Here is a 13,813-nt window from a genome sequence, read left to right as displayed (position 1 = left end):
AGGGAAAGCGTGAGCTGACTTGACCCGTGGGTGCAGGTTGAGGAGGACGGCGGCCAGTAGAGACAGATTATTTTCCTTTTATCAAGGCTCCAGCTGTGTGGCATTGAGTCTGAAAAGGATCTAAAGACGGAGAGGGACGGCTGGAACACCATCCAGACATTTACATTCGTATAATATTTGTGTTCACATGGAAGCCATCATGGTTGGTTGCTCTCCATGGTGTGTTGCACAGTATATCAGAACCTAAGGGTCACTGCAAGACCCTTACTGACAGAGCCTTAAACTGACTGTATGGTGAACGATGACTGCAGGTAGATGCTCTATACGACATTCAGGTCATCAACATAGCAGTTAACAAATACGTAAAAATACAATAGAGTAATGTCTACCTGAGCGGGTAAGTCACTCTCCCTCTGTGTGGGCTGTTATTCTGAGCTTCTCTATGCTGTGTTTACATAGCCAGGCCGGCAGCACATGTCTTTTAGTGCATGTGGCTACCTCATGGACGCCGCCGATGGCGTCTTTGTGGAAAGCGTAGCGCACGCCCTCCGGTTCTCAGGTGAACAGTATTAGCCGTCAGCACTGTTGCTGTTGTTTGCAATGTTAGCCCTGTTAGCACGATTAGCTGCTCTGAACTATTTGCAGACGAAGTAAACCGGAAATCCCATGCATTGAGCAATATTTTATCGAGATATACTTATTCCATGGAAAGGGCATTTCTTAAGACCTGGCACAGAAAGGGAAGTGGAAACAATTGCCTCTGTCTGATCTGAACCACTTCCCTAGCTTGGACATGTTCAGAGAAGTTTGAAGAAAGGGTGGAGGCCACGGGACATCTTTCTGTTACGATACCGGCATGATCCCTTTGAAGTGTAGACGTGCTCAATGAATAGGCATTCCAAAATAGGGTCTCGACCCAAAGTCTCGTCATATAAGTAGTGTGCCGCCCTCCGGTCCACCCTCAGGTAAACACTGTTAGTTCTGTCGTTTGCTGTACTTTGTACCGTTAGCGCTTTTAGCACCGTTAACTATGAGCCGCTGGCTGGGGCGCCGTCGTGTTGAGAGGCAATCAAAATGCTCTCGAATGCTCTTCCCCTCCGAATGCTCTTCCCCTCCAATACTGTACGTCATGGTTCGCTCTTTTGGGGTAGCGACCCATCCGTTCCTCTCAGGCACAGCTTTAGACCAGCAGCAGTTAATCGATGCTTTATGGCGGATGGCAAAAGAGCGTGAGAGGTTAAGTCCCTCCAGCTCTGTTAGAGGGCTCCTCTTGGAACTACAATTATTGCACATACTCATTGATTTTGGTGCAGTATATCATCCTAATTAGACAGGATATTGTAACTCACACTGCTCTAATCTCTAGCCTGAAGCAGGGGTGGAGGCTGACCTTACACTGCCGTAGTGGCAAAATATGAGCCAAGATTATGCAGGTGGTTCTAGCCTGAAGCCAAAGGGCAGTCTAGACATACCGCTAGAAGTACAATACATCGACCGATTAGTCTGGTGTTTAGACTTGTCTACTGTAGAAGTGTTCAATGAAGTATAAACAGTCTATGAATGAACTCGAACAGTACAGATCACAGAGAGTGAGGTCTGCGTTCCTCGAATTAAAAAGGCATGAGGATCCAAATAGTTCAGCCCTTTTGCTGAGGAGTCTCCACATGACAAGGGAAATAGCCAAAGGGTATTGCTGTGGACTCTTCTGTCCTAATGTTACAGATTAAACTCTAGCTCAGACTTCTCTTGGTCCTGAAGCAGAGGTGAAGACCAGACTTCTCCCTGCTGCAGTCCAGGCATGTGTGTGGTGCTGCCGAGCTCTCGGCAACGCTCCAATCCGACCAGATGTAAAAACTATCGAGCTCACCAGGGAATTCCCTCACCTCCCCTCTGAGTCAGAGTGTAGGCTTTCCCCAGCCCTCCCTCCGTCCGTCTGTCTGTCTGTCTCTATTTTCCCTGCCTCTAGCACTCATTCCATCCATGGAAAGCAGGGCAAGCCAGAACGCACACTGCAATAGGTGCGCCAGGTATGTCCTCCAACTCCTGTGCCAAAAGAGCGGTTCGGCCAAACCGAAACGCTGACACAACCTCAAGACATACATATCATAAAAAACCAAGCACGACGATGCAACAAAAAAAAAGATGGAAAGTTTCATAAATGCCCACATTGCGGCTACGTGGAGGGCACGACTCTCCACGGCAGAGAAAAAAAAATGATACGGCCTATTAAAAATACATGTCAACGATAATTACCATTGAAAAGAATGTTTACATTACAGCAGAACTTGAGGTCCTTGAGTCTATCATTATCCAGCTACAGTCCGATTCATTTGCTCTCTCTATGTGTGGTCTGTGATGAACAAAACAACTAGGAAGAGCAGTTAAATTGATTCATCCATTGAAGGAATAAATAAAGTTGATTCACTGTATAAAAGTCACATGACCCTACTCCTGGCATTCGTTCACGAAACAAGTCAACATGAGGACAGCATGTGATCACTTCTCCCCTCCGATGTCTCAGTACACAAGGTGACAAACAGGACTTCTAAGGACGCCCTGTCCCTTTTTTTTGCCTCTCCTCTTCCTCTCCTCTTTCTCATCTCTCTGAGGGTCTTGCCTTTTCCGTTTCACCCCTCCACAGGGAACCCCTTGCGGATGACTCACTGAAAACACTTTCTACCGAACAACGCAAACAGGCCCGCAGGCGAACAGCAATAGCGCGCGCCCACGTACACACACACACACACACACATGCAGTGGAGGCACACAGTTTGCATCAGTTATCCTGTGGGTGATGAAGTGGAGCAGAGGGGATGGACGTGGCATTTGAAAAGTAGAAGTAATTATTTTTCAAGGCGCATTAAGGCCTCCCGCAGTGGCGACAGCAATGAGCTCTGCTCATTTGATACTGAGGGCGTCTCGGGGGGGGGCAGACAATCAAAACAACACAGAGTGAAGGAGAGAAGCAGTTTAGTGGCAGTGAGAGACATGATTTAACTGTACAGCAGGTTAAAAGAAAACACATATGCAGGTTTTATCCTGCTTTTCGATTTAGAGATAACAACAAATCTGCCCATCTATGATCATTCGCACTGGTGCAATATGTACTAGTCAAGCACACACTACTGTCTGCTCACATAATATTAGGCATATGCATAAAGTAGATCTTACTTTAAACATTTAACTTAACCTACTGTCAGATGGAGTTTACTATTTGCCTTTTCATTGATTGATTTCTAGCTTTAAAAGAAAATCTGTATCACTTAAATCCACCCTGGCAGCTGGCAGCTAATACTTTTCTCACTGTTAAGATGATTCCAGAGGCCCCTAAAACCAGTGTAAACTAGGATGGTTTTGATGATTTGAGTCAATGATTTGCCAAAGACAAGTGGATGATTTTGGGGTCCCTGTTCTCATCGCTTAACCAGAAACTGTTAATGTGACAATCTCTCAAATGTTGATGTCATCCATTATTTAGGAGTCCAACAATGAATTGACATCTGCTCTTGTTTTCAAAGCGGGCGATTCCAAAACAGTCATCTGGGTATGTTTGAGCTAAAAGCAGCTACATCCTTGAGTGTGTGAAAGCAAATGGAAACAGTTAAAGAAATACATGTATTTATGATTCATGGCTGTCTCATTTGGGCTAATAGGCTTTTGCGCTGTTTGTGATCTCCCTCTGACTCGACTTGGGCCATTTAATCGTTCGCAAGAGTTGGATTGGGACACTCGAAAAAACGTCTGTTGCTCCTTAGGATTTGTGGAATTTTCTGGAAAGGTGTTTATTGGAGTCAATTTTGGAAAATGAGCAGCCGTCCTGATCTCTGATGGCAGCAACAGTAATGGCTGTCACCACTGTGGCAAAATAAGTGATTGGTGTCATGCCGTAGAAAGAGATCGGCTGTGCGTGTGCGCGTCCCACTGTGTGTATAAGCACACTTCTGCGACGAGTAATTATAGCGGCGCAATGCTCTGTATTTCATGGGTGCATTTAGTCATGAACTTTTCCAAAGGAAAATAAAACCAAAGTTATCGGAGAAATCTGTAATATAATTATAATTTTATTGGGTTCTTTTTTTTTTTCCTCATTCCAGTTTGGTCCTTCTAAATCAACAGCAGAAATTTTAAGTCTGAAAACCATTATGAAACAGCGGGATTCTCCGATTAAAATGCCAAAAGACAATATTTTGCAGTATATTCGGGACATAAGCACTTTTCCACACTCATACTTGCTCCTAGATAGTTGCCATTAGCGAGTGATGTGTGCGTTCCAGTGTGTGTGCATGTGTGTAGTGTGTTGCTCTGTCTGTAATGGGCTTTTTGACTTTGGAGACCCTGGAAGTGGTGGGTCATTAAAGTTTACATAAAAGCAGACAAAGTAGTAGACAGACAACCTCTCTTTCGATCGCTCTCTCTCTCTCCTTCTCCACACCGCAGAGACGGAAAACAAACCACTGAAATGTCGATGGCAGGCGCGAGTGTGGGGATCCCGCTAGCGCAGAGCTCCACGCCGGCTAATGTCTTTAACGGGTATCGAGGATAGAGGTAAGAAGAATTGGAGGACGAGGGAGTGAAAGGAGAGAATAAGAGGAAACGGAGAGCCCAGGGTAGTCAGTGAGGGGGTGAAAAAAGGGTAACACAACCTTGAAGGGGTCATGAGTCTCAAATAGCAGTGAGAGGAGAGGCGGAGGTGTTGTGTATGTATGGGCTTTCCTCTCAAGGGGATCCCCCTCCATGACTAAGTAAAGCCAGGAGGAGGGAGACCCCGTATTACCAAGTTCATCCACCTCCCTTCACCCCATCTCTACCTATCCCTGAACCCCTAAGGCGCTTCAGAGTGTGCAAGTGTTCTAGCTTGTCTTATTTTGAAGTCACCGAAGCACATTTGTATCATTTTTGGGGAAATTCAGCATTATTGAAGCCTTTCTTTTCCCTTCTAATGTTGAGACTCGATTTTGCAAGAGCCATGTTGAAGCAGTCATGAAGGTTTCAAGTATTCTCTATTGATTTAGGTAATTAATTCAGTGGTTTTCTAATTAACCTTCTTACCTAGTTAATAGCAAGTAAACAGCTGAGATGAGGTTTGGGAGAAGCGAGTCTCATTTGCCGTGTACTGTACACTGGGGAGATTCAAAAATGTCTATTTTGCATCAAAATGTTAACTCTAATATCTCTATTTTGGGGCTTATTGTTGTAGTACTGTTTGGAAATATAGCAGTCTGGACCTGGCTTTTATGGACTGTGTCTCGTACGCCCATGTGAGTTGGACATGGTTGCATGCATGACACAATAATAAAAACGTCATTTATTCATTAACTTAGGCCTGCAGAGAAGGTCATCTTCTGATGCTCGGGGCTTGTTTTGTTTTGTCTTTTTATTTCACTGCCTGACCAAAAACCTCTTGGTGACCTTAATCTAGGATAAAAAAGGAAAAGTCGATGTGAAAGTGTAAGTATTTCTGAGTGTAACAAGGGGATCATCACCAGAAATCCATGATGAATCAATTGGTGGATCAGAGATGCCTCCCACATCCTTCCTTACTTGTTGCTCATCAACATTGTGTTTCAACAAACTTCACTGTGCTTGACCTTTGCTTTGATTAAGTGGGTGGAAATCAAGGAAACGATCGTTCACTTGCAACTTTGCACTTCACTGCCGCGCTGAGTATCCGGTAGAATGGGTGAAAGAGGGAGCTACAGCAGTGAGAGTAAGCGAGATGGTTAAATGTCAAAAGCAAGGGAGTCAGGGAGGGAGGGAGGGGAGAGAGGGAAAGTGAGAGAAAGAGACGTTGCACATGCCCTGGTTGTGATTCATTCCTTAACTTGTGGCGAGCACCAGCGAACAGGCAATGGAAACTTCAGCAAATGTAAATACGCTTTGGTTAAAAATATAGTGGCTTAATGCACACCACATGTGGCCCTCTGGCGGGGCCTGCTCTATTTTGACGGGAGGAGAGACGGAGGAAATGCGACGAGGGAAAAAGGGAGAGAGAGACATTTGAAAAGAGATATGAAGAGGGGAGATTGAGAGGCAGTAAACATGGCCGGGTAACGGCTGCTTACCCTGGGCCTTCTCCACGAACACCACCTTGGAGTCAGGGAGGAAGTTGAGGCCACTCAGGAGCATCATTTTGCCTCCGGTGGCAGGGTAACTATCCACAGTCTGCTTCTCCACCAGTGGAAGCTCCTGAGCTGAGCGCTGGGCTGCGGGAGAGGGACACACACATTTCAATACAGTGTGTGTGTGTGTGTGTGAGGAGCCCCACATAAACTCACTGGCTTATCTCCATCCACTCCACGAAGCACAAGCCCGGCACACGGCCAGTCAAACAGCAGTAAAACAGACTGATCAACTTTATGATGATGATTTCGTGGCCTCGAGCTAAGAGGGTTTTGGCCAACAGCTGCACTTTAAATGACATCGAAAAAAAAGGCGGACGACTGATCAAAACAACATTTTCATGATCTGATCCTTAAGTCGGTATTTTCCATCGAGAGGCCTATCGCCAACCACCTGTCTCTGCTTTCTGTAACTGTGGCTTGCTAGTCGGCTTTAGCGTCTAGGATTTGGCGATCAGATTCACAGCCAGAGTAACTGTTCTATTCAATATATTATCCCACTGCACCATTTTAGAAATGGGAACTTAAGCTTATACGCGCTAAAGAAATCTTAAATTCACCACATAAACCTTTCTCTGTAATGATGAACCAACACAGATTAACATCCACTTCAGACTATGAACTATAATGCCAGCTCTGTCTCACCTCTTACCTTTAATTGGCTTTCCTGGGTGCAAATAACAGCACACCTTCATACACAAATGAATGACAGAGACACACAGGTTCCTTTCAATGCGCTCAGTCAACCGTGCCAAAACCGAAGGCTGGCAAATGACCTTTGTGGGACCTGTGCTAATGGGGTAGTCTTACCACAATAACTTGTGCATTCAGTCATACAATGTGAGTTGAAACAGATAACACGTGTATCTGGCATCACGTACAATGCATCTATCGCTTTGGCCAAATTGCTTTGATCACATAAAGCTAATTGGCTGCAGGGGCACTGAATTTGCTCCAGCAGGTAATAAAACAGCAGCTGGGTTTATTGGATTACAACAATAGATGTCACCTTTTCCTTAAGTGGCGAGCAAAGAGAGCAGGCGTGCCAGTTTATTTCTGTGCAACTCACAGCATTCGATGGGGTTGGAAGAAGCCTGCAGGGACAGCGTCCTGCCGTTGGGCTGGTTGATGTGCACACGGAACACCAGTCTCACGCGCGTGTTCTTACGTCCGATGTCCGTCTCTCCTTTGCGAAGCTCGATGTCCGAATTGCGCAGCTTCAGGATCCCTGCACAATCAATTCTAGGACAGAGGCGGGGAAGGGTCAAATTTAACACCACATTTCAAAGATGACATTTTATATTCAAGACAATGGAAGAATTACGTTCTTTTGTTTTGTTTCAAGGCAGACCTGTGTGCTTCTACAGAACAACTGGCTTTCCCTGTTACTGCGCCTCGTGTAATCACGCAGGATACTCCCCAGCACAAGATCTTCAACAGAGAGTATGGACAAAGAAGTGAAACGGGAGCAAATGTGATGACTCTGGCTGTTTCAACAAAAAAGACAGTGTGCCGAGAAGCCCGCTGTTGTTACAGATCAAGCTCTGGAGGTCCACTGGAGCATGACCGCGTCGTTATTAATACTGCGTGTCATCAAAGACAGAGTTGGACATTAATGACTTCACGTCACAGTTTTAAAGGGTCACGGTGGTCCAAGAATTAGCAGCTGTCTCTGGAGGAATCCTCGGGACCATCAAACACGGTCCCATCAGCTGCAGCCGGTATACACAAAGTCACTTTTATTGCTAAACTGAGCGCACCAAGCCTCTCCGGTCCCTTCACACCATTGGAGCCTTACGCTTCATATGTTCAGGGTTGAAAACCCTCTGCTAATCATTGCCACGTGTAGCAATAGACTCTTTTCTAAGCTGTCTGTCTTTATTTCTTTTCACAATTTGGAAGGCAAAAAGGGGTGAATTTTCTTTCCCTTTTCTTAGTGGAAAAAAGGCATTCATTTTCAGACGCGGCCTTTCATGAATTTTAATAAAACTAGTGTGGCTGGTTAAAATGAAAAAAGTGAGCGAATACGAATGGGATATGGTTTGGCACTTCTATTATTTTACATGGTAGCTTTTGTGGCACTATTCCTGGAACAGGGTTAATATCAGGTTTTATACCGATCCATTTCTCCCCTTCTACTTTGGTTTGGACAATTTGAATAAATAAGAAAAAAAAAACGACATGCAACGCTGGCTACCCACTCTTTATCAGCCTCGCATGATGCAAGTGTTGTGTGATGCATGCAGTTTCAAAACAAACAGGATGAATCTCCAGCAAGGAAATGGTTAGACTAGACATGCTCAATATGTGAGCTATTAAACAACTCTTTCATAGTTACTGTAGATGTAACAGTCAAAAACCTATTCGAAGCATCCCCTTAGTGATTAAGTTACATGTATTTATGATCATACCGTATATTCATTTGCAGAAGCATGCACATTACTTTAAATTGAGCTGCTGTAGGTGTACGTGCATGAGATGGATTTTCCAAGAGTAGGAAAGAAAGACAAGATTGAAACTGTCTGAAAGTTTGACTGCAGTTCTCGACTGTCCGCATCCCACACAGCGAGCAACGATCGCTGGCACGAGAGCAGGGAGATGGATGCTGCGTTATCAAGACGACTGTTAAACAGCTCAGTGGAAAGAGACAGTTGACGGCTTTTCTTTGACTTTTCAGATAGTCAGGGGAGAAAGAGAGAACTTTCACTCCTCTTCCTTTAGTGTGTGCCGACGACAAAGGGGAACAGAAACTTCCTCTCGAATATTTTTTCAATATCGTGTTCATCCTAAAGGACGCATTAAGTCAAATGGGTGAGGGGCGCCCCTACATGTGATACAATATAAGGGATATCGTGGTATTGTTGGAAAATATATTGTAAAGCGGTACGGATGTTAAAATCACCCATGCCAGCCAGGAAACTCTTATGTCCTATGAATATATTCAGAATCTCCTGCATTTCAACAATCGTGAAAAAATGTCCCAAGAAAATAAAGATTCATTAAATCATAACTAATCCGTATTTTACACTTTTCAAACCAGTAGCATGTACCTGAGGCGCAGTAAGAGGTAACGGTCTTATGTAACCTATGTTCGGATACAGCGGTTTTATCCATAACACAGAGCTCTGGGCCCCAGTCCAACAAAATCCACTGCAGCTTAGTCTGAATGGAGCCCCAGGACAGGAGCTACTGCCTGGACACACTGCAGCGCACAGGCCCCTACTGCAGGTCTGGAGGAAGGATGAGAGAGGCCAAGGCTGATTTACCTCAGGCTACAAACCGATGATAACTTCTTTTTAAAGGTAGACTAAGGTCGTATTTAGGAGAGGACTTCGGGCAGTTCCACTCTTTCACAAAGTAAAATGTGTCTGTTCATTTCTGTTTGAGCTCACAGACCACAGGAAGTCAAAAGGAGCAGACAGCCTTCCTGACTGGCAAAGAAACCTAGCTTGCTTGCTAGCTCATCTTATGCTGAACACAAATGTTTGCTCACATTCATATTAGCAAATTTCACCAGGTAACGGCAAATTGTGCATTAGCACAACCTTCAAGTGCTTCGGAGTTGGCTAACAATGCTGCTGTTTGTTCGTTGATATGAATCAAGCACAACAGCTTTCAAATGGATTCAGAAGTTATTGGCCAGGCCTTATGTAATGGGACTACATCCTACTGGACAACCATGTGTCTCTCAGCGATTCATGGCTCTAGTCCGGTTGTTACTTTTTAAGTTGTTATTTGGGCAAAAAATTCCCCACAAAACTTTTGTGAGGGCGGCTGGTAAAACATTGACTTTACAACTACAAGCCTCTCAACTTTAGAGTCCTAAATCACCCAAGTGCCTATTTCATTTCCTTAGAAATCATGCATCTCTTGGAGTCAAAGCACGGCTCTCACTGTTGAAGGCCTATTCAGAAGTGTGTGCTGTAAACCTATCATCGGGAATTCTGTTTGTAGAACCTAAGCAAAGAGGAAAGTGCTGAGAGAAAGAAGCCAGTGTGTGTTATTGTGGGTGTATTTTACAGAAAAGAGTTACTGGTGAAGAGTGTCGAAAGTAAAAGACTGATAGGCGACTTGTGAAGGTCTAAGGGCACTCACATGGCTCTCATGTTGTTTTCAGGCAGCAGAGGGATGTCCAGAACTTTGGTGTTGGATTGCATGACTTCATGGCTGGCGGTGGAGACGGTTTTGCCAGTGATGCGGTGAACCTGGTAGAAGGCATGTGGTCGCAGGAGGCGGTCGTCTGCGGTCCCGATGAACAGCTGCAGGGTGAGCGGCTCGCTTTCCATGTAGCCATAAAGCTGGCGGGAGAACAAAGGGACCCAGGTGAGAGGCAACATCAGGTTTTTAAAACCTCCATCTCAGGCGACCCCTCATTTAGGAAATAGAGATTGAATGCCCATCGGCTCCTGATGGTTAAAGGGGCTTTTAATGATATCTGACATGGTAGAGCTGCTGCACAAACAAGCCCCTTGTCTTTGTTTGCTTTTTCATTGGGTTGGAAACCTGTTTTTAGTGGTCTTTGTTGTCCTTTTTTAGCTCGTTCTAAATTCCTTTTTTGGGATGTCTCCGAGTCTGGAGACATGGAGGCTGATGGAGATGCCGGCTTCCCAGAACTTCCCTGATCTATTAAAAACGGCATTTCTGCTGTTACTAAAAGTGCCTTCAAAGAGACTCAGTGGAAAGTGACCTTACAGAGAGAAAATAACCAGGGCGTTCATCTCAGGTCTGCCTCAAGGTGAGATGCTCACAGTCTATAAAGTTTAAACTCAATGAAACTAAAGATATTGACAACCAGTACTTCAAAATAATTGGTGTGAATAAAATGTAAAATAAAATGTAAATCAAAATGCACGCGTGTTCAATAATTCTGTTTTCTCTGACAATTACCAACATACTGTGGCAGCCGGAGGGGCAACCTCAGAGGAGAAGTGGTAGAGGGACGATATTGCCTGACATGGAGGCGGAGCCCCCATGTCAGGGAGTGGAAAAGAGCGCCAAACCACCATCAGCCCAACAAGCAACACCTGAGGAGGAGAGACGAGGGAGCGACCACACCCTATCAGAGGAGGAGGAGGGGACTATAAAAGGGCCCCGGACACAGGAAACTAGGAGAGAGTAGGAGTGGAAGGAGACGGAGAAAAAGCAAACCCATTGGAGACAACTGCCTTACCCCTTGATCACCCTGGAACGTCTGACTACCCGCCCGGCTCCCGACCCCTGCCTGTACGACTACCCTGCTCCTGCCCGCGCCCTGGACCGTATGAGGAATACCCGTTGTGCACCGAACCGTGGAAGTGAACACCGACCATCCCTCTGGAAAGCGGACAGTGTATTGTTGAGTGTCTATCCTACCTCTATCCACTCTCTATATTCAGTAAAAACCTCACTTGCACCATTTATCTACCGACTGGTTGTGTTTATTGGTCCGTGTTGTCGTGAAACCCCCTTGCCACCCCGGGGGCTGTCACAATTTGGTGGAGAATGTGGGCACAGTCCGGTTCTGGCAACACTGACCGATAGACCGACCGACCCAGTAAGCATGGCCACCCCGGTGCCATTTCAAGAGGCTGCCGTTCGGTCTCCACGGAGCCCCCCCCACGTACCAGAGACTGATGGACCAGGTACTACGTCCCCATCGAGAATACGCGGCAGCCTATCTGGACGACATCGTCGTGCACGGGGAGGAATGGGGGGCTCACCTCCAAAGACTGGAAGCCGTCCTGAAAGCTCTGCGAGGGGCGGGGCTGACAGCCAACCCCAAGAAATGTCGCCTCGGCCTCCGGGAAGCTGACTACCTGGGGTACACCATCGGCCGCGGCTGCGTCAAGCCCCAGGTAGGGAAAGTCGAGGCGATCCGGGAATGGCCCCGCCCCCGCACAAAGAAACAGGTACGAGCATTCATTGGGCTAGCTAGCTACTATCGACGGTTTGTTCCCCAGTTCTCTGCTCTTGCAGCACCCCTGACGGACCTAACAAAAAACCGGCTGCCAGATCGGATCGTATGGACGGCAGAGACCGAGGACGCCTTCGAGAAGCTGAAGGAAGTACTCTGTTCTGAACCAGTGCTGGTGACCCCGGACTTTACGCAACCGTTGGTGGTACAGACGGATGCCTCCGAGACCGGGGTGGGTGCCGTCCTGTCCCAGCTGAGGGATGGAGAGGAGCACCCGATCACATACGTAAGCAGAAAATTATTACCGAGAGAAACGAGATACGCCACGGTCGAGAAGGAATGTTTGGCCATCAAATGGGCTCTGGGGGAGTTGAGATATTATCTGCTGGGACGACACTTTACCCTGGTCACGGACCACGCCCCCCTGGTATGGATGTCCCGTTCAAAAGACAATAACGCCCGGGTCACCCGCTGGTTTTTATCCCTTCAACCGTATGCTTTCTCTGTTGTCCACAGATCCGGGGCCGCTCATGGAAACGCGGACGCCCTGTCAAGACGGGACGCCCTAGGTTCCTGGAGCAGTCCTCCCCCCAGGTCGGATTTAAGGGGGGGGGTATGTGGCAGCCGGAGGGGCAACCTCAGAGGAGAAGTGGTAGAGGGACGATATTGCCTGACATGGAGGCGGAGCCCCCATGTCAGGGAGTGGAAAAGAGCGCCAAACCACCATCAGCCCAACAAGCAACACCTGAGGAGGAGAGACGAGGGAGCGACCACACCCTATCAGAGGAGGAGGAGGGGACTATAAAAGGGCCCCGGACACAGGAAACTAGGAGAGAGTAGGAGTGGAAGGAGACGGAGAAAAAGCAAACCCATTGGAGACAACTGCCTTACCCCTTGATCACCCTGGAACGTCTGACTACCCGCCCGGCTCCCGACCCCTGCCTGTACGACTACCCTGCTCCTGCCCGCGCCCTGGACCGTATGAGGAATACCCGTTGTGCACCGAACCGTGGAAGTGAACACCGACCATCCCTCTGGAAAGCGGACAGTGTATTGTTGAGTGTCTATCCTACCTCTATCCACTCTCTATATTCAGTAAAAACCTCACTTGCACCATTTATCTACCGACTGGTTGTGTTTATTGGTCCGTGTTGTCGTGAAACCCCCTTGCCACCCCGGGGGCTGTCACAATTCATTTAGAGTCGAATAAATGTGTCTTTATGGGTACGGTAGTCGCGAATTCAGCGAACTTCACACCTCAGTTTAACAACACTAAAGCACTACGTGGGGCTTGGCATGCAGACGGGATCCAGCCCTTTACCTTTGGGCAGTTATGAACATGCATTATGATTTCCATTAAAGCTCAGAGACAGTGTGTCCCACTGTGATGAAAGAGACTCCTGTATCAGAACCACCACTTCAAACAACTACCACTTCCTCTTGTAGGCCTCCATTAGCTGCTACCGCTCAAGTAATAAAAACATCAAATCTTTTTAAAAAAAGAAGAAAAAGCTCCGTAGTCATGCGTAGTTTGAAAAGCACTGTTGACTTTTTGGGGTCAACACCACTTCAAATATTGAGTGCAACTGCCAATTTACATTCAGCATCCCTGGATCACTTTCTGACAGTGTCTAAAGTAACATTATTTGATGATTTAACCAAGTGTATAATGGCTCAAAAATATGAGGCAGGGTTGCGAATTCCAACGTGTGGTGAAGGACAACCGATACCTTGTGAATAATTTGCCAACCAAATGTGGATTTCTGGTGGACCTGAGTCTTACGCTGCAGACCTCCCAGGA

General features: G+C 46.6%; 1 protein-coding gene across 3 annotated transcripts in view; it reads right to left on the bottom strand.

Annotated features, from left to right (window-relative positions):
• The window catches only part of LOC306782607 (nuclear factor of activated T-cells, cytoplasmic 1-like), a 59,301-nt gene that overhangs the window by 32,372 nt on the left and 13,116 nt on the right, over window positions 1-13,813 (bottom strand). For all 3 annotated transcript variants that reach the window (XM_079276043.1, XM_079276045.1, XM_079276044.1), the window contains exons 4-6: window positions 10,215-10,417; window positions 7,189-7,361; window positions 6,063-6,203 (exon numbers count right to left, since the gene is read on the bottom strand). In XM_079276043.1, the coding sequence (XP_079132169.1) occupies window positions 6,063-6,203; window positions 7,189-7,361; window positions 10,215-10,417 (517 nt within the window). The remainder of the gene's footprint in view (window positions 1-6,062; window positions 6,204-7,188; window positions 7,362-10,214; window positions 10,418-13,813) is intronic.

Source organism: Melanostigma gelatinosum, assembly GCF_949748355.1.
Source record: "Melanostigma gelatinosum genome assembly, chromosome: 9".
Lineage (NCBI taxonomy): Eukaryota > Metazoa > Chordata > Actinopteri > Perciformes > Zoarcidae > Melanostigma > Melanostigma gelatinosum.
This window is presented reverse-complemented; position numbering and strand designations above follow the sequence as displayed.